The sequence below is a fragment of the Chroicocephalus ridibundus genome, chromosome 12 (genome assembly GCF_963924245.1).
Source record: "Chroicocephalus ridibundus chromosome 12, bChrRid1.1, whole genome shotgun sequence".
Classification (NCBI taxonomy): domain Eukaryota; kingdom Metazoa; phylum Chordata; class Aves; order Charadriiformes; family Laridae; genus Chroicocephalus; species Chroicocephalus ridibundus.
In genome coordinates this window covers 11,283,179-11,310,253 of record NC_086295.1, presented here as the reverse complement: position 1 = coordinate 11,310,253, position 27,075 = coordinate 11,283,179, and the positions used below count along the sequence as shown (strand labels likewise).

At 52.7% G+C, this 27,075-nt stretch overlaps 3 protein-coding genes across 4 annotated transcripts in view; 1 reads left to right on the top strand and 2 right to left on the bottom strand.

Moving 5' to 3' along the window:
• STK4 (serine/threonine kinase 4) overlaps positions 1-6,746 on the bottom strand; it is a 48,647-nt gene extending 41,901 nt beyond the window's left edge. For both annotated transcript variants that reach the window (XM_063349932.1, XM_063349933.1), the window contains exons 1-5: positions 6,605-6,746; positions 3,874-3,954; positions 2,883-3,011; positions 850-964; positions 144-308 (exon numbers count right to left, since the gene is read on the bottom strand). In XM_063349932.1, coding sequence (XP_063206002.1) covers positions 144-308; positions 850-964; positions 2,883-3,011; positions 3,874-3,954; positions 6,605-6,636 — 522 coding nt within the window. In that variant the 5' untranslated portion in view covers positions 6,637-6,746. The remainder of the gene's footprint in view (positions 1-143; positions 309-849; positions 965-2,882; positions 3,012-3,873; positions 3,955-6,604) is intronic.
• Positions 6,747-6,847: 101 nt separating this feature from the next.
• Positions 6,848-11,155, top strand: TOMM34 (translocase of outer mitochondrial membrane 34). The gene is made up of 7 exons (XM_063350451.1): positions 6,848-7,004; positions 7,082-7,181; positions 7,372-7,524; positions 8,218-8,378; positions 8,647-8,791; positions 9,435-9,561; positions 10,068-11,155. The coding sequence occupies exons 1-7, from the start codon at positions 6,890-6,892 to the stop codon at positions 10,164-10,166; spliced, it is 900 nt and encodes a 299-aa protein (XP_063206521.1). The 5' UTR covers positions 6,848-6,889; the 3' UTR covers positions 10,167-11,155.
• A 4,028-nt stretch (positions 11,156-15,183) lies between these two features.
• Positions 15,184-25,257, bottom strand: PABPC1L (poly(A) binding protein cytoplasmic 1 like). Its single transcript, XM_063350337.1, has 14 exons — positions 25,065-25,257; positions 24,034-24,227; positions 23,396-23,511; positions 22,492-22,631; positions 22,243-22,337; positions 21,832-21,969; positions 21,184-21,279; positions 20,024-20,290; positions 19,385-19,475; positions 18,963-19,091; positions 17,509-17,648; positions 17,056-17,149; positions 16,109-16,239; positions 15,184-15,267 (listed from the first exon to the last, which is right to left on the bottom strand). The coding sequence occupies exons 1-14, from the start codon at positions 25,255-25,257 to the stop codon at positions 15,184-15,186; spliced, it is 1,908 nt and encodes a 635-aa protein (XP_063206407.1).
• Between the last annotated feature and the right edge of the window lie 1,818 nt (positions 25,258-27,075).

The following is a 27,075-nucleotide window of genomic DNA, read 5'->3' as shown; positions in this document are numbered from 1 at the left end:
CTGTTTTAGTATCTCATTATGTTGATATAAAGTGCTAAAAAACAGTTTAGAACAATTTCTCAAAGTATTCGCAAGCACACCACACTTGCATACAAGTTAAGAAGATAAACTGAAGGGTACACAACCATCTTGGGTTTACTTACTGTAAGCTGTCCTGCCACTCCAAAATCTGCAAGTTTAGCGTGTCCCTCTGTATTTAGTAATATATTTCCAGCTTTGATGTCCCTGTGTATTTTCCTCATAAAATGCAGGTACTCTAGTCCTTTCAGTGTTGATTGCACTATTGTAGCAATTTCTTCTTCTGTGAGCTAAGGAAAAGAAGAGTTACCGCCAACCTCTCAGTCGCTGAGGTGTAACACTATGGTATTTCAGCGTGTTTTCCTGAGATTCACTAATTACCATTTAATTGCCTTCACTAAAGGTTGCCACACTACTGTGAAATCAGTTAGCGACTTACAGCATTATGCAGAAGAATTAGATTACAATCAGCATACATATACACACATACGATGTTTCACACACCAAAACTTCTTCTCAACTATTAATTCCTACCCTGCAATAACCACAGCAAGGCAAAGTGCAGTCTGTTATTCAGAATCAGTCTGGGTTTTCAGGAAAGCCAACAAACAAAAATCTGCTCCACCAATTACATCATCCAGATAACCAAAACTCAGTCAGTGCAATCATCTCTCCCATTTTCGGAGGAACAAAGGACCAGCACCTCAAGCCATGGCCACTGGTTGTGTCAGACATTGAACCCCGGGAGAATTATGCCCAAACTACTCTGCTTCCTTGAGCTGCTGGACACCCATACTTCACATTCATACGCTCAAAGGAGAAGTGACGTACAGTTTTATTTCGTAATCGAATAATATCAGACACAGATCCAGCGCCGCAGTATTCCATGACTATCCACAGGTCGGTGTTCTTAAAATAGCTGCCGTAATATTTCACCACATGAGGACTATGAAGTGTGAAAAAAGGAGAAGAAAACAAAGGGTCAAATACCAGTAACCAGCATAAGTGAAAAACCAAAAAAACTGCAGAGTCCCTACCTATGTTTTAGAAATTCAGAGCTGAAGTGCCACTGGAACCCTGATTGAAAGTATTCCAAAACAATTTGAACTTGCCCAGGGCTACTGCAGTCCTGCCAAGCCTCTTCCCCACAGCGCTGCTCACCCGAGCTGCCAGTAAGGCAATTCAGAGAGCTAAACTGTCTGAAAATAAATCCTATAGAAATAAGGAGTTATTAGTCTTCAACCTGGTTTAACTCCCTGGACCGCATTACAACAAGGTCAGCACTGTGGCAAGCAAGAAGGCAGGAGAAGGCAATGAGAAACGGACCACGGCAGTCCCTGGTAAAGCTGCTGCAGAGCATTTGCAACCAAATGGAAACATTAAACAGGGTCCAAAGTTTGCTGGAAAACGGCTATAATGTTCATTAAGAGGAATGTTCCCCCACTACCACATGGACCTACTTGTTCCTACAATTTAGTTGACAATGTATGTTAGGAATCCAGTACAACCTAAGACTGCCTCTCGTATCTGGCTGCCCAGAAGGCAAACAACCTAGTAAAGTATGTTGGTCAGAATAACCATCTGTCCTCTGGAAAGGTAAAGCAGAAAACTAACAGTTCCTGATTTTATGGGAATGGAGCTAAGGAACAAAAGTGCACTTAATCTATTATCCACTGATTTTCTATTTTCTATCCATCCAGTATTTTCTAACGAGAAACCATAAAACTAGCAAGTCAGTCACACTGCGCTGTGTCCCTTAATGCTTGCACAGAAAATGCGATGCTCCAGTGATCAACTCCCTCTGCTGTTCATAACCGTAAGCTCTCATTTTAGGCCTTACAATGTTAATATTTAATTTCTTTTAAGAAACAGACACCTAGTAATGCTTTTCAAGTTATGCAGTAAGATTTTTCACGAACAAATTCTTTTAAAGTTACATTTTGTTCTCTGACACACAGTCACCTTCATTTAAAATAGTGAGAGTGAAGTGCAATAGAGGTAAGGGACTGGGACCATAGTTTTATATTGTGAATGGAATTTATTTTAAATGGTTTTCCATGCCTGAATTCCATCAAAGTAGTGTTTCTTAAGGCTTCTTAGCATATTTTAAACTTTCGGCCTAGGACACACTTGGAGAGGAGGTCTTCTGCACCCATGAGCTCTTCATTAGCAAAGTTAGTACAACATCTTTTCCCAAAAGAACCATGCAAAGGCAACCCAGAGAGCCAACCACCAGCCTGCAGAGCTGCCAGTGAGTTATTCTGGGGATGCTCAGATCAGCAGACAGCTCGTACCGCACTAGAACCTGCACAGGCAGAAAACGGCCGGGAAGGACAACTCTGCCACCCAAGCAGATGACAGCACGTAGATTACGCACATGCAAGAGCAGTCATGCATTAGTGGCTCTCATCCACGTGCCTCTTAAAAACAAACAAAACCCCCACTTCTATCAGTTTTCTATGTTCATACCAAAACTTATTTAGAAGTCATCACCCCTTTGGGCATGGGAACTGCTGCTGTAGCACACAATCAAGTTACCACTGTTCAACAAGCGATGGCGCACAGGGGGAACTGCAGTCACTGCTCGCACGCGTGGCTTGTTGCTGGCAAGTGCAAGGTTATTCGACTTGGCTTAACGCTCTCTTGGTGGAAGCTGAATTTTTGTTGTCTTACCTTTACCTGGGTTAACACTACCCAAATGGTCAGTTAACATGACTCAGCTGATATGAAGTAACTTGATCGTACAAGTCCAGCCTTTTAAAAAACATTTAAGGCAACATCATGGCTTTTATTTGATTAAATGCCAAATCACAGACAATACTTTTTTTTGCATACCAATAATGGGTTTTGTAGTATACGTTTACCTGTCACATTGCTGCATTATGGATATTTCCTTTATAATCTCTTGCAGGTCAGATTCCACAGGAACTTGTTTAATTGCAACAACTTGACCCGTTTCTTTATGAATGGCTTTGAACACACTGCCATAGGAACTACGAAACAAAATATTAAACAAACACTGAATATAATAACATTTTAAAAATGCAAATGCTACGGGTTTGCTTTTTGCAAGTGCAGACATCAGGTAAAAATTAACTATCCTGCTAAACATATTTTGTATTCTAATGTAAATAATCAATCCACTAACTTCTAAACACTGTAATAATACAAGTAAGTCACAGCACACTGAGGCAGTCAGAAATGAGCCAACCATCATTATGCTGCTCATGGCTTTGGAAGGGCCTTTTACACAAAACCAAATACAATGCTCCCTTTTTCCAGCATACAGTACCAGCTGAGCATCAGTAAGAACTACTTCGTCTGTCTACTTTGGCTCTGATCAAAGAGGTTTGCTTGTTCTTGTCAGATGTTATCTGTCTTATTGCCAGCTTCTTTACTTACAGCAGCCAGGCAGATTTACAACTTGGGTCTTTCAAATGAACTGCTTAAGGCAGAAAACATGAGCATTCCCACGCTGCTCTGCCTTATCAAGTGGCATGATGCAACAGAAGTTCATTTCCACCACACAGGTCTTCCACAAGAGGTACCAGGGATGAACTACAAAACCTCTTGAGTTTCCACAGAGCCCTATCAACTCTAGGCTGGCATTTTTCAACAGTGTTGACTCCCCGCTGCTGAACCATAAGCTACTGTTTGGATTACAATATCTTACTTTTGGGAAAGAAATTCCTTATTCTGTTACTAACCAAACATTGTCACTACATTAATACTTACCTTCGCAGTAACAGGATCATAACAGAAGTGAAAAAATCAGAGACCACTGAACACATCCCTGTTACATAGATTTTTTTCTTAGAGAAACGTACATTGGGCACACTGGAATAGAACACTTACCCTTCTCCAAGCTTCTCCAATACATCAAATACTTCTTCAGGTTGTTTGGTTAAACTGTCTTCATCTAACTTCTTCAGCTGCCTGTATAAGTGAGAATAGAGAAATTATTACATCTAATTTTAGAGCAGTTTGGGCTTTGCTGAAACAGAAGAGTAAATAGCACCACTTAAACATACGCAAGGCTTAGCATGAAGCAAATTGATTATGAATAAAGTTTATTTCACCTGACCAGGAGACCGAATATTATTAACATCCGACAGCAAAAGAGGACTGGGAATTACAGAGAACAGAATCTGACCAGGCACACAAATTTACAGTTCCTTTTGGTGGAAACGCATCTCAGAATCTGTACACTGGTGGTCAAATCCCAACACAGCACTGCAGAGTCTTGCAACTATTGCAACTACCTGCTAAAGGTCAATATCTTGAATGGAAGGATACATACTAAAGCCATGCAAAAAGAAACATCATCTTCCCTGATGCCTCAGAGCATGCATGGAATACATTTGTTGGGAGGAAGGAGGCAATACTGATCTTGCCTGTACATTTTTAACATCAGAAGTTCAGATATTAACTTTGCAGGCCTGGACAGATACTAGGAAAATTCTATCAGGGCGAAAAAAAAATAAAAAGAAAGGAAACTGATAACCTGACTCTTTCAGGATCTTAACACTGCTTGGTTCAACCCTCTTTTAAATGCATTGCTACCATGCTCTGTACTGTGATCCTTCACTTCGGGCCCCTCACCCCCAGAACAACTTTCAGGGAGATTCCGTACAAAACGCCATGAGATCAACCTCATTTGTTTCAGTCCACCACTACCACAACAGAGGGCAGTTCACCAGGAAACCTCTTCGGATAGCTGAAGACTACCTAAAGAAAAAAAGTTCTGAAAACAAAGTATTTTACTGTCAAACAAACAGTAACCAACAGACCACAAACAAACACTCTTTCACTTTCACACTAACTAAAAAAAATAAAAATAAACCGAAACAACAAAAAACACAAAAACCACCCAAACAAAAAAACCTACCAACTCCTCAAACCAGCTCATACAAGTTTTTGAAACACAGAAACTTATTAGTCTCGGAGTTTTCAGAACTTACTGGTCACACAGTAAGCAGTGTTTAAAATGAAATGTGCGTGGTCACTTGAACTGCAAATTACGACAGAAAGCTCTTACCGCTGCTGCTAAGGATCACAGCTCCAGCCACTATCAGGCTAATTTTGATACTAAATATGTATTTTTTCCCAACAATTTCCTCAGAAACAGAGTGAGAAATCACTCATTAATCCCTGGCTATTATGCACAAAAGCCACACAGGAGAAGCTGCTCACGCATGGGGCACACACAATGGCTTCCTGAAGCAAAGGAAACATTATAAAGCAGCAGACTCAGGAAGTGGTGAAATACTGAAAGTAGTCACTAGCTTCCCTGCAAAGATAAGTGTTAACCAACAGAATGTCACTTGTCCTTGTGAAAACAGGGAGGTGTGGGAAGAGAAGAAAAGGGGGAAAAATAAAGATGTATCTGTAACCGCACAAGCTGCCATTTCCAAGGAGCCCAAAAAGTGGTGATGCAAGAGGCAGATCCTTCTTGCTGAAGTTAAGATAAGGCCTAAATGCTATTTAAAAAAAAAAAGCAGCTTTTCACATACCTAAACACAACAGACAGACAAGTCCTGCACTTGCAAAGTCCCTCATTTCTGCCATAATCCAGGAGCACGATTACTGTGCACTGCCCAGTTTGCCCAGTGCAGCCGCTGCTGTCAGACACGCTCTGCCTTTTTACTGTATGTTTACCCAACATACAATGAATATGTGTATGTTTACAGATATAATTTATATGTACACATAAGCAACACAAACCCCACCTCCCCTGAGTTGCTATTCAGATCTAATCAGAATCACCTTCCAATTAAAAACTGGCATAAGCAATTATAAATAAATACAGAGGAATTTATTTTAAAACAGAAGCCACATGTGTGATGTTTAACAAAAAGAGACCGTGTTGCTGAAGCCCAGAGCAGGCTGCTTCCTCCAGGCTGCCCAAAGGGCCCCAGCTGCAAACCACCGATAGCGCTCCGACCGCCCGGTGCCCCATTCCCACCCCCGCCGCCCCGCTCCACGCCGCCGCTCGGAGGCGGGTGCCTCACGGCTTCGCTCCGAGGTGGCCCCCGAAGCCCCCGGCCGAGCCGGGCTCGGCCCTCGCCGCCGTGCCCGAAAAGCAGGCCGCTGCGAGAGGGTGACCAACCCGCACGGAACTCGCCCAAAAGAGGGAAGAATAAGCTCCTGGGGGCTCTGTCACCACCGGGACATCCCTCGGTACAGCGAGTGTACCGAGCTCCCGCAGCCGCCGGGGCCAGCGCCTCCTCCGCGGGCGCCGGTACTTCAATTTAAGCCACTTTTCCACCACCTGAGCTCGGCGCTGTCACCGCACGGCGCTGCACGGCTCGCTCCGGTACGAAGCGACCTCGGCCCTCTGTCAGCCGCTGTCTGCCCGGGCGGGGAGCACCGGCCGGGCCCCGGAGAGGCAGAGGGGCAGAAGCTGAGTGCGGCCGGCTGCCCCGCTCCCGCCCGGCTGCCTCGCTCCCGCCGCCTCAGGCCCCTCACCGCCGCCTCAGGCCCGGGGCCCGCCGGCGAGAGGAGGGCCGCGACGCGCACGCACACAGGGGTGGGCCGGACCACAGTACCTCTAGTTCCCGCGGGGGATACGCTCCCCACTGCTTACCGGCGGGGGTTCCGCAGCTGCACTGTCTCCATGGCGCTGCGGGGCGGCGGTCGATGGATCGGTCGAACCCCTCACTCCTCCATGGCAGCCCGCCGCTCCGCGCCGCGCCGCCACTTCCGCCCGCCGCCGGAAGCCAGCGGGGAGCTCCCGCCCCGCTGCCTGGCGGGGGGGCGTGGCCCTGCAGAGACCACGCCCCCAGGGGGTGAGGGGCGTGGTCTACACAGGCCCCCCCCATCCGTCTGGTACGAGGGGCGTGGCCTGTTCCGGTCCCGGCCCGGCGCGGCGATGGCGGCGTCGCCCGGTGCCCTGCGTCGGGCCGGCAACGAGGAGTTCCGCCGCGGGCAGTATGGGCCGGCCGCCGCGCTCTACACCCGCGCCCTGGCGCTGCTGGAGGCCTCAGGTACGGCGCGGCCCCGGGCCGGGCGGGCGGCGGGAGGACCCAGGCTGAATCTCTCTCCCGCTTGTGTCCCGGTGCAGGGGAGGCCGCCGCCGAGGAGCGCAGCGTGCTGCTGGCCAACCGCGCCGCCTGCCACCTCAAGGACGGCGCCTGCCGCCTCTGCGTCGCCGACTGCAGCGGGTGAGCGGCGGCGGGGCCGGGGGACCGGCGGAGGCGGGGGTCTCGTTGCTCCCCCCGCCGTTAGGGTCTGGCGGGAGGTGCGGCCGCGGCGGTGACAGCCCCGGAGCAACGGGGGCCGCGCCCTGACAGGGCTCCGAGGCTGCCCGCCATCCCCAAACCGCCCCGGCCATCTCTCTCCCCTCTGCTGCAGCGCCCTGGAGCTGGTCCCCTTCGGGATCAAGCCCCTCCTCAGGCGGGCGGCCGCCTACGAGGCCCTGGAGAGCTACCGGCTGGCCTACGTGGACTACAAGACCGTGCTGCAGGTGGACTGCACCGTACAGGCGGCACACGACGGCGTCAACAGGTAACGCCATGCCCTTGGCAGGTCACGCTGGAGGGCTCGGGGGTACGGCAGGTTGGCTAGCCATGGCTGCGGGTCACGCCAGAGGGCTTGGGGGTATGGCAGGTTCGTTAGCCACGGCTGCGGGCCCTGTGCTGCGTCTGCAGCCGTGGCAGGAGCGAGCAGGGTCCTGAGCCACAGGGATGAGACACCTGAGGTCTCGGATGCTTCAGGCAAGGCCTGACCCAGCTCCCTGTGTCTGTTCCCTTCGAGATGCTGGTTGCAGGCTGGGAATGGTTCCCCAGGGACTGTTTCTGCTTTGCTCAGGGCCTATTTTAAACCAAATAATAAACTACAGGCTCCAGCACCCTATCCATTAAGCCTCCCTATGCCGACTGGGTTTACAGGCTGCTGTGGTCCTTTTCTCTTCCTGGAGCTCTCTGTTTCACTTCATCGCTTGCCAGGCTGAGGAGGGACCCACACATCTCTTGCTCCGACAGTCCCAGCTCTCGTCCTATGGTATTTTTAGCCTTGCTGACACAAAGATGGTCCTTTCATCAGTGTCCTGTTTGTAGAAGGAGCTTAGTTTAGATGCATGTAAAGGGGTTAGTGGAGAGATGCCATCCCGATACGTGAGCCAGGTTAAAAAGTCACCCTACTGCCTGCTGCATGGCCTGTCCAGCCAATGATGGGGTGACGGCCAGCCATCTCTTCCAGGATGACTAAAGCCCTGCTGGAGAAGGATGGTGTGAACTGGCGCCAGAACCTTCCGCCAATCCCCACGGTCCCTGTTTCTGCCCAGACGAGGTGGAGCGTTCCTTCTGCCGCAGCCCCCGGGGCAAACACTCCTCCTGCGACTGCACCGCGGGGAGAACCAGGTGAGAACGTGCCCTGGGGCCCGGCATGGAGCCCCGTGGCTCAGACGAGTGACGAAGGTGGCAGCTGCCACACCTGCACGGTGTGTCTGCAGCTGGGGCTGAGGCCAGGAGAAACCTGGGCCTGGTTCTGCCACAGCCTTTTTTGGTCGATTCTGGCTCCTTTGATGTCTCTGTGTCTTGCCGCTGGTATGGGGATATTTGCTTTCCGAGGGGCTGTGCTGATCTTGTCAGTTTTATAGCATTCTGTGTTCTTTCATGCTGTTTCCAGACCAGACTGCTGCTGGCACGGAGAGAGCTCGAACTCTGAAGGAAGAAGGAAATGAACTTGTAAAGAAAGGAAACCATAAAAAAGCAGTGGAGAAGTACAGCCAGAGTTTACAGCTCAGCCAGGAATGTGCGACTTACACCAACAGGTACTACTCGTCTCTTTGCCCAAGTCCTTCTTTATAAAAGTACCTTTACAAAAGCCACCGTGGTACTTCTGACAGAGCTGTCTCCTGCTTGCTCCTAAACAAATGAATAAAACAAAACCACCCACACATTTGCCCCAAGTGCAGTCTTCCCCGCAGCTTGTATAACGTTCTTTGATCAAGTACTGCAAAAACTCCTGGAGACTCTCAGCTTAGGGCTGCGAAGAGTTTTCCCCCTTTGCTGCTTCTCTGCCAGGACTCAGGTATTTTGCGTAGTGTCTGCTGCCCCATGAACCACAAATTGCAGACTGCTGTACTTAAAATACTTCTGAGGCAATTGCAGCAGGCAGAGCATATCCGGGACAGGTATAGCACCCTTCAGGTGCAGGTCCTTAGCTTTAGAGCAGGTTGCTTTAAGAATTCTTTTTTTTTTTTTTCAGTCTGAAAAAATGTTTTCTTTTCCCCCACTCATGTAAGTGAAACAAACTTGAGCTCAAGAAATAAGATTACACACCATATGAGGATAAAGACTGTTTTTGGAGTCCAGCTTTGTGCTGCTCAGGGGTTGGCTGAGGTCTGCCACTTTCATTGCAGCAGTAGATGCTGCTGTTAGCCAAGGGTCTCTAACCAGGTATCCGTATTGCAGAGCCCTCTGTTACCTGACCCTGAAGCAGTACAAGGAAGCAGCGCAGGACTGCACGGAAGCTCTGAGATTAGATCCTAAAAACGTTAAGGCGCTCTACAGACGTGCTCAAGCACTTAAAGAACTGAAGGTAAGTCAGGAGGTTTTGAAGAGTTTTAGGCCAGGACGAGAAGCCTGTTCATGCATGATCAGGGCAAGAGATGCCCTTTAGAACTCATTTCTGTGCTAGACAGCATCCGCCATCAGATGGCCGAGACCTGTGTGGACTTGGGGGGTTTCTCTTTCACATCACTATTTGATGGTTGGATCTCGTGAGTTTTCACAGGTCCCATTTCTGGAGATGCTGGCAGCAGCTGTGTGTTGCACTGAGCTTTATCTTTTTGTGTCTGGAGAGAGATTCTCTAGGCAGTACTGGAAGACTTAATGCATTGATGCTGGACTCAGAAACCACTTGAGTAGTGAAACGGTCTTCTCAGCCCTCATTTAAGCATGTTTTATAACAGCCACATTGATGCCAGTGCTTAAGCAATTATACAGAGGGGAGTCACGGGCTTAGTTGTGTTGCAGCATAGTAATTCTGCAGCTAGAGACTGCATTTTCAATCTGTTAACACTTAAAAAAATATTCTCCTCCTAGGATTACAAATCAAGTATTGCTGATATCAAGAGCTTGTTGAAAACTGAACCAAAGAACACAGCTGCACTGAGATTACTGCAAGAACTGAACAGAGCCTAGGGTAACCAAGCAACAAGGAAAGCTTTGTTTTTCACTGCAGAAGAACGCTTTTTCTCTTCTATGTTGTTACAGGGACCAGTCTTAATGCAGGATGGGTACTGAAACGCAACTTCCCACTGCTGCTAAGATGTAACAGGTTCTGTGCCAGCACAGTGAATGTTAAGACACACAATCTGTATCACACTCTATTATCTGGCTCCAAGACGATTCAAAGATTTAATGCTCCTCCCCGAGAGGCATCTAGGTTAACTTCCCTGGCTGAAGGCAGCTTGCCTATAACTCTTGGCCTCAGGGACTCTTTCCATGTTGGCTAAGACGCATGTGAAGTGGCTATTCTCTTTCTGAAGAGCTACAAGCAGAGTTGGGTTTTTTTAGTCCTTATTCAGGTGACAGTTTTGCTGCGTTTGTGCTGCTATTACTTAAGGAAGGTTGATGCCGGAACATCTGTGGTTGCCCCAGCACCACATACTGTTCTTGTAACAGCAGGACAGTTACTTGCACAGGGCTGAGCGTGTTCCCTCTTGACACCTGCTGGCCCTCAACTGAGTTTCTGCTGCTCAGAGTGGCTGGGCAGATGTTTGCAGTAGCCGTTTTCTTTTATTTTTAATTATTCTGCACATTTAAGAAAACAGCAGCAAGTTAAGCCTGCCTTGTTACACTCTGCACTACTACTTTGAGATTCTGGGTGCTTGGGAATTTTACAATTGGGTGGTTTTTGTGTTGTTTTTTTGTGTTGTTTTTTTAAAAACCACTTTAGCTCCTCTGTGCCTTTTGGAACAGTCGCTACAGGGTGTTACAGGGTGGAAGATATGCAGTAACATCCCAGCTGAGGTCTGGCTTATTACTTCAATGCATGTTTATACTTTTTGATCTTCTCCTTATCTGGTAGTGGTGGCACTGACTTGAAAGGGTAGGTAAAGAGACATTTGGTGTTACTTTACAAACTGTTAAAACCAGTTCTCATTAAAGCCATGTTTATTTTCACTTTAGAGCTGTGTTTTTTCCATGATGGACGGTATATAGGGGAACCGGAACACTTTAACCGCTTTACTTCACGTTGTCCCCGCTTTTTGTCAGAGGGCTTCAAGCGCTGCTGTACAAAGCCTTGCTTTGGAAGCCATCTGTCAGCTGGTGACAATGTGTCAGGGTCTGTAACCGCAGCTCAGCCTTGCACACTGTGCAGGGGTAGAGTGCTTTAACTAGGAAATCATAGAACGGTTTGGGTTGGAAGGGACTTTAAGGATCATCCAGTTCCAGCCCCCTGCCCTGGGCAGGGACACCTCCCACTAGACCGGGTTGTTCAAAGCCCCGTCCAACCTGGCCTTGAACCCCTCCAGGGATGGGCCAGGCACAGCTTCTCTGGGCAACCTGGGCTAGTGTCTCATCACCCCCACAGGAAAGAATTTCTTCCAAATATCTAATCTGAATCTCCCCTCTTTCATTTTAAAACCATTATTGTTACAGTCAAGATACTGGACACCACTAGACCTCGGTACAGGCCAGGAGCTAGACGCTAGCCCATAAATCAGGGCTCAAATGTCTTCATTTCCCACCTGACTTCTCCAGGCAGGTACCCCACTGAACTGAATTTCAAAAGCAATCTCTCTAATGCCATTACAGACAAAGACTTCTTGCCTTAGACTGACATTAAGTAGCTTTTTTGTAGGTCCCAGGGCTGTACTCCATCAGCCATAATGGGCCAGGACTTGAGACCATTCATCCCTGAGGGACACGAATTGCTCCGCTCCCACTTCTAAGGCCACAGCTCCATCGATCCCGCAGGCAGCGTGGCCCCAGCTCTTAGCGAGGAAGTGCGATGGATCTCAGGGTGGGGAAGCACAGGCCAGCCGTACACTGATAAGCAGAGGAAGGTCACAGAACACAAGAGGAAGACTGGCTTCACTGAGTTAAGAGCTATCCTTTTAAGAGCCCTGCTGTTATCTATCTGGAGCAGCAGATACCTGCCCGGTTCAACCACAGCTCGTTACAACACCTCCAAGCAGCAGCAGTCACTGTCTCCTTCCCCTCTCAGTAAGGGCAGTGCATTTTTCTACCTTACCTCTGAGACTTTCCCCAGCAATATCACCAAGCAGGCAGAGATCAAGCACAGCAATAACACGCTAACCCCAGCCCAGGGTGACTTCAGCTCGATGTCCCCTGCTGCTGTCAGAGCAGGACGCTTCCCAGGCACGCACAGGCAGTGCTGTCCCCATGGGCAGCTGGGGAGCATGGGTCAGAGCCACAGCTTCATGCCCCCCTTTCAAAAGCCACAGCAGCTATTCCAGACCGGAGACTCCGGATTCACTTTTGCATTTCTGCTCCTGCCTCAATTCCCTAAAGCCTCAGGCATCCCCGAGCAGTTCAGCCAGGGAGCTACCCTGAAAAGCTTCCAGTATCCTCCAGCATACCTGGGGATCCAAGCTCCAACTTCCCCCTTTCTGATAAGCATCTTAAAGACCCTGGTCTTCATTCACATCCTTTCATGGGCTTTGCTGCTGCCCCGGTGTTCCTTGGCCCCACTCTGAATTCCCTGTAGCTTTATGGCTGTCTTCTCAAGCCAAGACATCTGGCATTGCAGGTGGTGGCACAAGCACAGCTGAACTTGCCCATTACACCTGAATAAAGGTTGCAGACAAGCTAGCCAGCAGCCAAATTAAAGTTTACCTGCACAGTTCCATTCTAGCTCCTTATATGCATTACACTCATCCAAATATACATTTTTCCTCTAAAGACCAAGCATAAAAGCTTCCAGCCAGTTACACTTTGGGAGAAACAACAACTTAAATGAAGGTCCTGTATATTAAATGGATTAAAGTCCTTTATAAGCATCTCACTGGGAAGGAGATCTCTAAATAGTGCACAGCTGAGGCTGTGAACTTCTATGAAAAGAAATATTTAGGGAGCTCAGAGGAAGAACTGGGGCAGGGGGAGGAACAAATAAAAAAAAAAAAACCAACAAGAAAAAGAAATGATGAAAAGCCCCAGGGAAGAGTCCCAGCGGAGCAGAACAGACACCACGCAGGAGCAGATGTGTAAGCGATTCTATTAAAATGCTAGAAGGAAAACAAGAGGTAGGAGGGGTGACTCAGCAGCGAGCTGGAGCGAGAGCATGATACAGCACGGGAGGGAGGACGAGACGGCGGCGGCAGCATCACACAAGTTGGACAGAAAGGAGGTAGGTGGTGCCGGTGGAGGTGCGCTCCTGCCAGCCCAAGGAAGCAGTCAAGTAAGGTCAATACTTGGCCAGTCTCAAGTCCCAAGGAGCCTCTAGGGACTGAAATTCCTTTCCTAAATAGGAAGAGCAGAGCATCAAGGCCAGGATGACGACAGTGACGTGCTCTGGAAGAGAGCAGAGCAGAGTAATAATGGGTCCCAGCTACTCCTGCGAGCAGGGAGCGTCCCAGTAGGACACAATGCCATTATGAATGTTTTCAGTCCCATCAGCAACTCCTTGAAACCCCTGGTCAGGGACACACATTGGAGAAGCAGCTTTTGAGTTACAGCTGTTCCATAATACCTCAAAAGCTGGGTCTTGTGCACCACAGACATACACGCACAGCGTGGTGACCAGCAGAAGACACTCGGTGCCAGCACTCCTGCAGGCATACGTGGTCCATTACAAAAGGAGAACCACAGGAAAATGACGCCTTTTAAAAGGAATTTAAAAATGGCTAGCTAGAAAGGATGAAATCCAGGTAGGTGGTGTGAAATTCGCTTAAATCCATCTTCCTAGAGAGTCGGGAATGATCAGGAGGGGCTGTTGGCAATTTGTCCCTTGAATCCTATACGTCCCTTCCAGTCAGCCGTCAGGACTGCTGCCCCACCAGCATCACAAGCTTCAAACGCTAATTACAGCATCCTGGCCTGAGTCCGTCCCTCCACCCGCATGAAACAGAGGAAAACTATTTGCTTGTCTTTCTGCAGAGGGAACTAACCCATGCTTTGGGGGTGGAAGCATCAGGTTGTTTTATTAGTGCAAGCTACAGGAACAAATAAAACTACAGAACCCAATAAATTCACTAAAAGTGATGATTCATCAGCACTTGTCATTTCCTGGGCAACTGAACCGGGCTGGGTTCCACACGACATTTCGCAAGATCCTTTCAGTAGCAAGAAGAGAATTAACGTGGGGATATTTTTACGCAGGTGCGGGAGGGAGCAATTCTGCGAGGTTTACAATACACACACAAAAAAAAAAAAAAAGGACAGGGCATTGAAGACAAGCCAGGGTCACTCTACGGGCACGATTCCACAAGCACGGTGGGGCTACTGCTGCTGTTCTTCAAAGGCAAAGTTCACAGGGCTCACGCTCAGTCCTGAGGTCTACAAAACAAAACAAAAAAAAAAACAAAACCAAAAAAAAACCCAAAACAAAACAACCCCAAAGAACCCACATATGCAATTTTCAACTGCTAGAGGAACACCTTCATCCAGACAAGAATTCACCTGAACTTGGATTCAGCACACAGTTCCCTTGTGATCACAAGCCAAGAAAATATTATAAATATTGTTTTCAAAGGGGTGTGTGAGAGTCTGAATTGCTTGTTAACAGGTCTGTCCCCCCCCAGCCAGCAGCAGGGCCTCCTCCCCGAGCCCACACAGGGCCGCCAACAATTTATAGGGTATCTACTGCCACAGTTCTGCAAAAAAACACTGGGAGATCCCAGGAAAGATTGTGCCAGTCCCTGCTGGACCTACAGAAAAGCAAGGTCCTTCCCTGTCTTCCTTTCTGGTTGCAGTCATCGCCATCCCGAACATAGGAAAAAAAAACAAAAAACAAACAAAAACCAAGCAAACAACACACAGAACCATGTCTCTGCAGTACAATTAAATCTGGAAAAGGGAGGATGTGATTTAAGAAGTGGAATATTACAGTCAGAGATACATGCGTTGCTCGTCAAGCCATACCTGGTCTGGACAAGAAACCCAATCCCCAGTTTCAGAGGCAGAAAGCAGAGATCCCGATCCCACCACGCACACCTCGACACTCGGAACGCGTCCCCACACCTACCCGGGGTCACGGCAGGAACGCCGCGGCGCTGCTCTTGTGCGAGGTCTCGGTAGCCTGGTGTGCCTGGAGAACAGCAACCGCCTCCTCGATCTTAGGACAGAGAGCACAAGGCAGGGGAGAAGCAGTTGAGTGCTCCGACGCAGGAGCGCACTGCACAGGAAATCCAACGGCCCAGGTCCCACTCGCACCTCCGCACAGACTCACTTCCAAAAGGTAAAGGACTTCATAATAATTAAAAAAAATCCAAGTCTGCTGCTTCTGCTGGAGACTGATCAGTCCAAAGACCTATTCTGTCTCATCCCTAGGGAAATGCTGGGGCATGTCTCCTTTTCTATAGGAGTCAGAACTTGACGGAGAGAAACCAGACTCCTCCGTAGGCGAAGCCACCTGACGCCACCCAGCAGAGCCCAGGCTCCTTCAGAAGCCATCGGTGAAAGGGTGAAAGTGAATCCTGTCTCCCAGGAGCAACAAGGAGATGCAGTCGATTCACTGCAACCGTTTTGATGGGAACTAAAGCTGAATATTCACTGGGATTAAGGAAGAAACTGAAGAAATGCTGCAGAAAGGCAGTGTTTATCTGGTTTCTATTCTCAGAAAAGAGCATCTCCCTATCTCCTTCCAGGGAGCAACACCCAGCCTCCTTTTCCCCCCCTCCCACTTCCCAAACCACCTCAAACCACCCCCAGAGCTTTGTCCGTTCTCTCAGGGAGCTGCTTCGAGCTTCTTCTGCTGAAGGCAGGCAGGCCTTCAGGCACTGAGTGCGGTGCCATCAACCCGGGGCCCTTGCTGCACATTTTTCACTAAGAAAAGGGAGCTACTTGCTTTTCCCATAGCTATCCCTGTCCTTGGCCCATCTTCTGGGCCACAGTCAGCAGCAGCAGGTCGTTAGCCCTCTGGGATGTGATTTGTTTGGGCATTGAGTGCCTCCTACCTTGGAGTGCAGGGAGTCGGGGGACTCCAGGAGCAGCAGCAGCTCGGAGTTGTCGATCTCCAGCAGCATCCCGGTGATCTTGCCGGCCAGCGAGGGATGCAGCGTGTGGATCAGAGGGTAGAGGCGCTCACCTGCTCCGAACACCAGGGAGGACATCAGCACTATGCAGGACCTCCCGCATTTTCAAACCTGGTGCGAGCCCTCCTGCCCTCCCAGCTCCGTCCTTTCAACTGAGGAGGGACACGAGGATGGTGACGGTGGTGGGAAAAGCACTGCTCCCGTGCAAACCTGCTGCGGCACGTCACGGCCATAGTGTCTGCAGGCAAAACGCTCCCAGTCCCACACAACTGGGAGAATTAGCCCTACCTGTGCAGCACGCTTACCAGGAAGGAAAGCCATACAAGGAAAGTGGTGTGGAGGAGGAAAGCCACCTTTGACTGTCCCGAGACAACGCTAACCGCCCTCCTCCCGCCATCCCATCCTCCAGCACGCAGATTATTTCACTGCCAGCTTCCCCACCACAGTTTCGCCAGGGTGCCTTGGCCCTGTGCATATGCCTCCCTCTTCCCAAATTGCTCTGCTCCCAGCCTCACCTGGGGCTGACCCTGCCACCCAGAGCGGCGATGCAGGATGGCTCAGAGCTCAGGGGAATCGCGAGTGCCCTGGTGCGGCCTGGGCAGGACGGAGCTCCCTCTCCTGCAGAGCTTCGCCAGACTCACCGCCAGGCAGGTAATATAGACAGAGAGTGGTCCTGCTGCTTCCATACACTTCCAGCACGGCCCGGATTAGTTTTTGTTAAAGTAGCATAATATCAGAGCAATCCCACAAAGGCTTACAGCTTCTCCTAGCAGCTGAGTTTTCCCTGGTGCCTGCAAGTCCGTGTACCCTCGCACGCCCACACAGCCCCACAGCCGGTCTTACTCCAGCAGGGCAGCCCTGACACTCACCTATCATTTGCTTCTGCTCCTGAGGAGGGGCTGCTGCAAGCATGGATGCCGTCAGCGGCTCCTGCCCCTGGATGTGCACAGCAGCTTCTCCCACCTGGAAGAAAAGACAACAAACATGGAGAAAAGCAGCAATCAGGCTGTAAGCGATGCACAAGCTGCCTGGCTTGCAGGAACGGTGCTGGTCCCCAAACCCAGTGGGGCATTTCACCCTTCCGAGATGCTGATGCAGAACCCAGCATTGCCCGCTTATATCCAAACACCAGTTTCCAGGAAAGCCGGAGACAGGATCCATAGCCCCAGTTACCCCTGCAGCCACTGGGAATGGTCCCCATAACACCAGTCATAAATGGATCCATGGGTTGGCCTGGGGCCATTAGCCACACCAGCCCAGAGCGGGACCAGGACGGATGCTCGGTGCAGTGGCCATGCCGAAGCCCGCAGAGCGTTGTTTACCTGCGGAGCCGCCACGGGCGGCATGTGCCCCATCGGCTGGACGTTCCTGACGGCCGAGGAGTACTTGTACTGTGGGGCACCCCGCGGCAGGGTGGGTGAGGAGGGCACCCGAGCGCTGACCGTCTGCGTCCCGATGTTGGCTGCAATGGGGACGGGAACACTTCTAAGGAGGAGCCCCTTAAACACATGCCCGCACCAGGAAGGCTGAAGCCAGAAGGGCAGCGTGCTCAACCAGAGAGCCTGAAAAAAGTCCCCAGGTCAATGGCATCTTCCATAGGACCGGCAGGGCACTGCCGTCCTGTCCCCCGGGTTGGGCTGATTTTGTGCAGAGGGCAGGAGAGCTGGCAAGGGCACCTACGCCTGGTTGTCTCTCCTCCAGAAACACCCATCTGCATCAGTAGCCGGAGGATGGGCACAGCACCGAGGAGGGCGGGCTGCAAGAACAAGTGCCCCCAGCCCATCCTGGCCCCTCTCCTGCAGGGAGGCAAGGGCAGAGGAACGAGAGGGCGAGGACAAAAGTAGAGGGGACAAACCAGGACCAGCCTTCCTGGTCACTCCCTCAGTGACAAGAGACTCAATGCCAAAGACCACGTTGGGCTAAATGGTGCGAAGCCATGAGGGTTGTAGGTAGACACTGCCCCACCAGATGTTTTGGTGGACCTCAGACCTTCACCTGCTCACCAGGTGAGCAGCTTCCACCCTGGGCTCCTTCTACCTCTCCTCAAAGCCCATCCATGGGGGAGCCTCAGAGGGGGCTACACTGCAAACCCTGGCAAGCATCGTCCTCTCCCTCACTCACACAAAAGGCAGAGGGGTGATGGGATAGACGTGGGGTTGAAGCACTCTCAGGGTGAAGAATGCTCTAGACTCCACGTGTGGGACATCAGCTTTGTCACCACCCTGCCAGCCCTGCAGAAGCATGGCTGTGTTGTCCTGGCAAGGTGAAGGGGACACCCCAGGACACAGGGACAGCCCCAGCACAGCCAGGCACTGGGGGATGCCAGCGAGGTCTGGTTCTTGGGCTCCAAACACCTCTAACAAGAGCATCTTTTACTGGAGGCTTGGCCTTGGCAGTGGTTTCACCAGAGCCTGTAAGAACCTTTGTTTCTGCCCAAGAGGTCCTTTCCCAACCTCACCTCAGTCTGAACACTAAGCCTAGGTTGCCATGGCTGCATCAGCATCATCTTTAATGAACATATTCAAGGAGCAACAGCCATCAAGACCAATCTGCCTGTCAGAGACCTGTCCCATTACCTGAAAGACCACAACCTTCCCCAAAAATTACACACTTATTTACTACAGACACTGCTCCAGTCCCACCACACCCAACGGCACCATCCACACTCCTCCACGAGCAATCCCACAGACCGATCAGTCTTCGGAGGCAGACCCAAGCTTGCCGCAAGCACCCGGCTGCTATGGCGATGTCCAAGCTGGGTCCTTCCCCCACTCACCCACTCTCTGGGCCTGGGGGGGCACGCGGGGCACCTGGGTGGAGGCCTGTCTCATGGTGCTGATGTTGGACACCAGGCGTCGGGGTGGCACGGGAGCCCTCAGGATAGGGGTAGCGGCAGGATATGCTGCTGTAGAGATGGAGCACGATTAATAAAGCTTCTTGGTAGCAAAGGTGTGGAAGGAGACGTGGCGGGGGATTGACCATGGCTGGGGAAAGCTCAGGAGCACCTCACCTCTGGGGTCAACCCCAATGGTTCATCACCCAGTGCCCATCACCGTGACCCCTGCACCAAACACCCATGCACTTCTCCAGGTGATGCCCCCCCATGGTTACATGCTTCCTGCCGCTTTTAGAGACCCTCAGTCCCTGACCCAGCCCAGCTCGCACAGAGAGTCCCTGGGGAGAGGCAGGCAGACTCACGGGGAGGCCGGGAAGGCTGCGCACTCCAGCGAGTGGCAGGACGGACTGGGACAACTGGGCTGGGGCTGTAGAAGGTAGCTCTGGTTTGTGGCTGGGAAAGGAGAACACGTTATCCAAGGTGACTTGCGAGCTGAGCTGAGACAGATCTAAACGCAAAGTATTTCAGCAGCCGCTGTGCACAGACAGGCGAGCCAAAGCCACACTCTGCAGTGTGGCAGAGGGCTTTTAAGGTTAACACCCCAACGTACTGCCTGTGCGTCCTCCAGCAGCTCCCCTAATTTCCTCCCCACCAGCTTTTGCACCTCTGTAAGCTTTCTCCTTCCCCTCCTTTCATCAGGGGACTCCTTCTCCATGCTCACACCCTCCCACCAAACTCCTCCTTGGTTCCCTCTTCTGAGGAACAGCCGGTGGCTATTCAATGCCCAGCCCATTGCCTGGAGCATCCGCACCCCACCAGCATTTTGGCAAGCCCTGCCGCTTGCGCAGGAGCCTGGCACTGAGCCCACACCAGACCAGCGTGCTTGGGTCTGCACAAACTGGAGATACATGAGGTCCTCTGCCCCACTGCCACCCGCCTCCTCCAGCCCAGGGCAAACTGGGGTCCCCGTGCGAGGCTGCCATTCGGGAACGGGGACTCACCTGGGGGATGGCGGGTAGGAAATACCCCGGGGGGGGCTGGAAGGAGCCCAGGAGAGGGCCAGGCAGGGCCCTCATGGTGGCTAATCTCTGCATGTACTGGTTGGTGAGGATTGCTTTCCTCTCCTCTTTCCTTTGAGCGAGCGCGACGTAGAGAGGCTTGGTGCTGACGATCCGCCCGTTCATTTCCGTCACGGCCTTGGTAGCCTCTTCTGGGGAGGAAAAACATACAAACCCAAACCCTTTGCTGTGGCCACCCTCTGTCATCACCTAAAAGTGGATCAGAACAAAACAGCTAAGTCCACAGGTCGCCGCAGGACCCGCGAAGCGCAGCACGGCGGGGGGATGCGTGGGACCCGCAGGCACCCCACTGCAGCCCCCACACCCAGGGTGGGACGGATGGGGCTGCGCCCACGGGGCTCCGAGGAGAGGTTTCTCCGGGGAAGGGGAGGATTTTCTCGGGCAAAAACAGTAGGTTTGGGAAATGAAGGTGGCAGAGTCTGGGCAAGCCCAAGACATGCAGCCTGTGATCTTCCAGGGGTCTGTGCCCCCGCCCCACGGCCAGCAATGCTCTGGTGCTTAATGCCACAGAAGCCAGCAAGGGGTGGGGACCAGTGGGACACTGTGCCCTGCCCGAGGGCCAGGCAGTGTCTGTCCCCAGCAGCTGGCAGGTTACCAGTATCCGACCTTAAAGCCAGACCATCCCTCTGCACCCGTAACCCCAGCCTTCAAGAGAAGCTCGACACCAGTCCTGGTGGCAGGACTGACACTTTTCAAGTTTTTCCAAAAGGCAAAACACCAGCCTGTCAGCCAGGCAAACCCCACTCTCCCCTGAGCAAGGTGACTTTTGGGTCATTTCCATTTCCTTGACCAGTGCCACATTGGTCCTGAACCGCAGAGCCGCTGTGCAATGTTCAGAGTGACATGGCTTTAAGGTCCCATACCCTGCACCTCACCGGGGCTGGGGTAACTCAGCAAAGATATAAAATATTTGCTGAATCAATAAGCTCCTCAGGACAGCGTGGCGTACAAGGGGCATGTCCTTCAGACTTGGCTTGAAATACAAAGCCATCAGCAGGGAACCATAACTCAGCAGGATGATAATCCCGATCCACTTCCAACGGCTGATCCTGGGAGCCCCAGCGAGAGCCCCATTCCCTCACCTTGGCACTGGTGATGGTGCCGTAGGGAGAGAACTCCTTCCTCAGTCTCTCGTCATCTATCCCGTCATCCAGGTTCTTCACATACAGGTTAACCCCCTGCAAATGGGCAGAAAAGCGACTTAGCCTCCTCCCAAAGGCACAACGAGCTCCCAAAGCTTACAGTGGTTTTCAAGCTGGATGTATCTTTCACCAGCAGCTCAGCCAGAGGGCGGGGACCCAAACATGTCCTTCCCCAGAGCTGCTGCAGGACCAGCGGCATGGTGAGGAACCAGGACCACGTGTCTGCTCCACTTGTAGGCGAGACACCCCAAGTGAAAGGGGCACACAGAGCATCACTACGGAGCTGCTCCAAGACCTCAGGAAGCTGCCTCATTTCCAGGCTAATATTTTGACTTTTGGAAAAGAGCAGACATGTTTCTTCACCTGCTGACATCATCCTGGGTTTAGATCTCTCTCCTCTCCTGATACTGCTTCTCAGGACATTATCAGGCAATGACTGGACCCCTGTGTGGGTGTTCTTTAATTGCAGAAGGGACAGAAGGGACCCAGCACACTGATCTGTCCCCAGGCTGAGGATTTTCCTGGATGCCCTTGGGAGCATGTCCCCGGTGTGGACCTGCAGGATGGAGCATCCTGCTCTCCCCTTACCTGGTACCTGCTCACTCGCTCCTGCTTGATCTGCTCAAATTTCCGCTTCAGCTCGCTCTGACGTTCTAGTCGCTTCTGGGCTCGGCCCACGTACACCATCCGCCCATTGATCTCCTTCCCATTCATGTCAGCCACGGCCTGCCAGTGGAGGGAAGGGCTCTGAGTGCTGAGGGAAGCCAACGGCCATAGGTCTACTCTTCACCCACCACCCCAGTCCAGCCCTACAGCGAGCTGAGACCCGCCCCCGACTAAGGGCAGGACATCAGCTCTGCTCCCCTTCACCAGGCCCTGCCCATCCAAGCTCCCAGGCAAGATCAAAGCCAGTAAGTTTCCCCTCGAGGAGAGGTGGGAACATCAACAGGCAACAAGATCGGGGCCAAGACAGGAGAAGGATAGTGAGGAGCCTCTTGCCTTCTGGGCTTCTTCGTGCTTCTCAAAGTTGACAAACCCGAAGCCCTTCGAGCGGCCAGTGTTGTCCATCATGACTTTGACACTTAGCGTCTTTCCTGCAAGAGGAAAGGAAAATATCCATCTGAAGAAGGGTGGCCCCAGAGAAGGGGCTCGGTGTTTCCATCAAGCACTCTCCCCAGCTTTCTTTGCAGTTGCGCCAACTCCAGTTTATCAGACACGAGGATATTTTTCTTCAGCAACTCTACTCACCAAACTTGGAGAATATTTCCCGCAGTCTGTCGTCATCCATGTCATCCCCAAAGTTTTTGATGTAGACATTGGTGAACTCCATCGCCCGAGCCCCAAACTCGGCCTCACGCTCTTTGCGGGATTTGAAGTGGCCAACAAACCTGCAGGAAGCAAGGAAAGGGACATGAGACCCTCCATGTCCTCTGCAGAGGGAAGATGGACACAAGCACATCTGTCCCGGTAGAGGCCAAGAGTGACCCTGTCACCTCAGGCCGTGCTTTGCTCGCCCGTAAACCCACCATGTTTTTCAAATCCAGCAGCTTGATGATGCCCCACCCAGGTTCCCCTACCCAGACCCCACTTGGCACTACTGAAACAGGGAGAGTGGTTACACAGGGGGCGACTGGGGGTGTCAACTCAGGAGACCCCAAAAGACCCCCAAGGGATGCCACCAAGTACCAGCTCTCTTCCTCCAAGGTACCCCCAAGCCCCTTGGGCAGTTGCTTGCCACTGTGGCAACAGGGATGTAGAGAATAAGGTGATGCAATGTAAGCAGAGCTGAAGAACAACAAAACCTCTTCCTGCTCGGTTTATCTGATGCTGACAGCTGAGGTGGAGGACCAGCCCTGCTTTGCGGGTGCTCGTCACACCGCCTCAGCAACAAAACACAGCCCGAGGCTGGACTCCTTCCCCAGCGTCAGGAACGGCTCCAAACCATTATCACACTTCCACCAGCATCGACCACGAGTGACTCACTGCCCCGGAAAGCAGCAGAGCCGCCGTGCCCAGCGAGGATGGGTGGGAAGAGAGGAGAAAGAGAGCGGCAGGAGGGGAGAGCCCCAGCAGGGCAGGCGTTTGCTCCCAAGAGTGCACCAAGGCAAGGGAAGAGCAGAGCCGAGGAGACACTCTCCCCTCCGGCACTTACACCTTCCGGTCGTTGAGCAACATCCCATTCATGGTCTCGATGGCCCGAGTCGCTGCCTCGTGAGTCTCAAAGTGAACAAAGCCATAGCCACGGGATCCGTTTTCATCACAAACCACCTACAAACGCAGAGAAAGGAGGAGGGAGAAAAAAACCCAAGCAACCAAACCAGATAGATAGTAGTTTTCTCCACACTTGTTCTTAAGTAAGTCACAGGAAAACCCACCCTCGTTTTCCAGTGCATTTGCCCTCTCCGACATCCTGCTCCTGCAGCGGCTGAGCCATGTTTGGGTGCTGGCGGCAGGGCAGGGAGCCTGGTGAGTCCAGGGCAGACACCTGGTGCCTTATATGATGCCCAAGAGCTTGTGGCTCACCAAGAGCCAAGCGCCATCGCTGCACCAAGCTCAGAGAGGACAACACACAACCCCTCTGGTGCAAAGGACTGGGAAGAAGCGGGGACAGGGGAACAGCCCCCACTCCCAGGGGAAACGCAGCAAGGCCTTTTGGCTTCAAAGCAGGTGGGAATTTAGAGGAAACTTTGTAGGAAGTGGAAGAAGAAAGTGGATTTCAGCTGGCTGGAGCACGCTGCCAAGAACACGGGGCAGCTCTGCAGCCAGCCCTTTCCGGCAGGGCCCACGTACCTTGCACGACAGGATGTTTCCGAAGGCGGAGAACGTGTCGTACAGGGCTTTGTTATCAATAGAGTCATCCAGGTTCTTGATGAAGACGTTTCCAACTCCTGATTTCCTGAGCCCGGGGTCCCGTTGGGACCACATGATGCGGATGGGACGGCCTTTGATCACTTCAAAGTTCATGGTGTCCAGGGCTCGCTCAGCTGGCAAAGAAGCCAAGATATGGGGAGAGAGGAGGGTAACAGAGACAGATCCCCTTCACATCCTACAGCAGCTGAGATGGGCACAGAAATCAGGGATACTGTTGGACAGGGGCTCGTTAACCTAAGTGAGACAGGCAGCGCTGCCTCCCAGGGCAGCAGGGCCAGGCTGGGGCTGGTCTCCTCCCCTACCCTCCCCTCCAGCCACAACACTCATTCCTTTTTTTTTTTTTTTTTTAATTTTTTTTATTTTTCCCCTCTCCAAAGCATGTCCAACTCCCACGGGATCATCCGTTTCACTGCAAGCTCCAGTTTGGCAGGTGCCCAGCTCATTTACCCAGTAAGGATTTTGGTCTCCAGGGCAACTAACCCAACACCTTCCCCATCACCGCTGCCTGGCTCCACCATGAAACGCCTGTCGGGCACCGCTCCATGCGGCGCTGTATCGCCGCGATGCCTGCCAGGAGAGCGGCCTTGTGTACCCATGCTGCGAGCCCACAGCGAGCCGGCTGCCCTGGGGAAGGGCAGAAGGGGTTGTGGTGCTCTTCTCCATAAACTCATGGAGGGAGGCAACTCTTCCAAGTCACCTTCTTCCCCCCTACAAGCCCAAAACCCAGTCAGAGCAGAGATGGGAGTGGGATGGGTCACCATCTGAGCACAGACTGGGATTAGTTACAACCAAAACCCAATATTAGGAGCGTATTGCCCCAGCCCCAAGAGCTGATACATCCACTCAAACAACTGCTCCCCACGTTTCTACCACCTACCCTTCCTTCTCTTACACTGCCCCAAGCCCCCGCTGCAAGGCAGCCCCTCGGGGCTGTGTTACGGGGAGCTTACCATCCGCGGGCTGCTGGAAGTTTATGTAGGCATAGCCCAGCGATCGGCGTGTGGCAACGTCCCGACAGACTCGGATGGACATGATGGGCCCAGCAGGCGAGAACTTCTCGTAGAGCATGGCTTCGGTCACGTCCGGGTGGAGGTCTCCCACATAGAGGGAGGCTAATGGGTAGCCAGGACCGCTAGCGTTCATGGTCAACCACAAAGCTCAGCTGTGGAAGAAGACAGAGCCAAGGCGGGGGTTTCGGATCACCTGCAGCAACCACAGACCCACACTGGGGCTGTCCCCACCGCGAGCCGTGCCCTCCCCGCCAGCAGTGGTAGGACCAGGAATGCCCCAAGGATGCTGCAGTTCCCAGATTTTTCAGGGCCATTTCAACGTTGGTGCAAAAGCCGAGCTGGGGCAACCTGCACACGTCAGAGCCCCCGCAAACCTGGGGAACAGCCAGAGGGACACAACACACCGCGCACCCCCCGATTGGTTCCTTTCAACACTCAGACCCCAAGAGAAATAAAATAGGGCTTAATTACTCAGAAGGTAAAGAGCCCTTCCCCACCAGAGACTTCCATTTTAATTCCTCCTAGACGGCTCCCTCCAGCCGGCTGCTCGGCCAGAGCAGGCCCAAGGAGCACGGGTTTGCTTTTATACAGCAGAGCTGCCCTGCCAGGGGAGAAGCTCCCCCCAGCAGCCCCCACCGCTGCAGCCAGCGCTCCCAGCAACCGCCTCCACCTCTAACAAGGCAAACGCAGGTTTTTAGCCAGCCTTTCCCACAGCAACAAGCCTCAGCTTGCTGACGAGGCCCCCGAAGCAGGAAAAGCGATGCTCCGTCTCCCACTGTTTTCAGCTGGGTATGAAGTTGTGCGTGAAGATGTCGGTCGTTGCTTGAGACCTCCGAGGGACTGCCCAGGAAAACAGAAATGCAGCTTCTGCCCTTAAAGCTTATAAACCATCCTTGGGGCTCTTACTTTAAAACACAAAAGACCCGAGACACCTGCTAAGGTGCCTTATTGGTGCCCCAAATAAATGCACGCACGTAGGCGAGGTGCATTAAGGAATCCCTCAGTCAAAGGCAAGTCAACATCGAGGGCAGAACACGGGAGAGCCGTGCGCCAGCTCCGTGAGAGCCCTCACACAGCCAAGGCCATAGAATCCTCTAGGTTGGAAGGGACCTTGAAGATCGTCGAGTCCAACCATTAACCGAAACGAGCCTCCCAAGGCCCTCCCAGCAAAAAGCCCCACAGGGCAAGAGAGCAAACACAGCGCTCCCCTGCAGCTGGTGGGGGCAAAGGGCGAGGGAAGGGAGGGAAAGGAGGGAAGGGAGGACGGAACCGGAGCGGTGGGGCCCGGGCAGAGAGTCAGAGCCGGAGCCGGGCCCGGGCCAGGCGGGAGCCCGCAGGGATGCGGTGGGAGCCCCCGCCCCGCCGAGCCCCCAGCGGCAGGAGCGGAGGGGCTGAGCCCACCCGCCGGGGGCCGGGCGGAGCCGGGGGAGCGGCGGCGGCGGCGGCGGAGGAAGGAGCTGCTCGCCCCGCCCGACCCCCCTCCGCCGGCGGGGACCGACCGGCCACCGACGCCCCCGGGAGAAGCCGCCCCGGCCCCGCACTCACGCCGAGGGCTCCGGCGGGCACCGCTGCGGCTGCCGGCACCCGCCGCCTCTTCCCCCGGCGGCCCCGGGGGCGGGACGGGCCCTCCCCGCCCTCCGCCAGCTGCGGCCCGGCCCGGCACCGCCCCCGGCGGGGAGGGCGGCCCCCGGCGGCCCGGGTGGCCAGCGGGAGCCCCGCGGTAGCCCCCGGCCCCGCGGGGCTCCGGGGTTTGGGCAGAGGGCCAGCGGTTGCGGCTCCTAATTTCTGCATATGGCAGGTCGGGTCTTCTCAAATGAACGGCGGGGTAACGGCCCCGCGTTTCGCCCTGCAGCGCTGCCAGCACCGCGGGTCCCACCCACGCATTTTTAGGAAATAACCTGCAATTTTCCCGTAGGGAATTCCCTAAAGTTGAGAAATCCAGGCGGGAGCC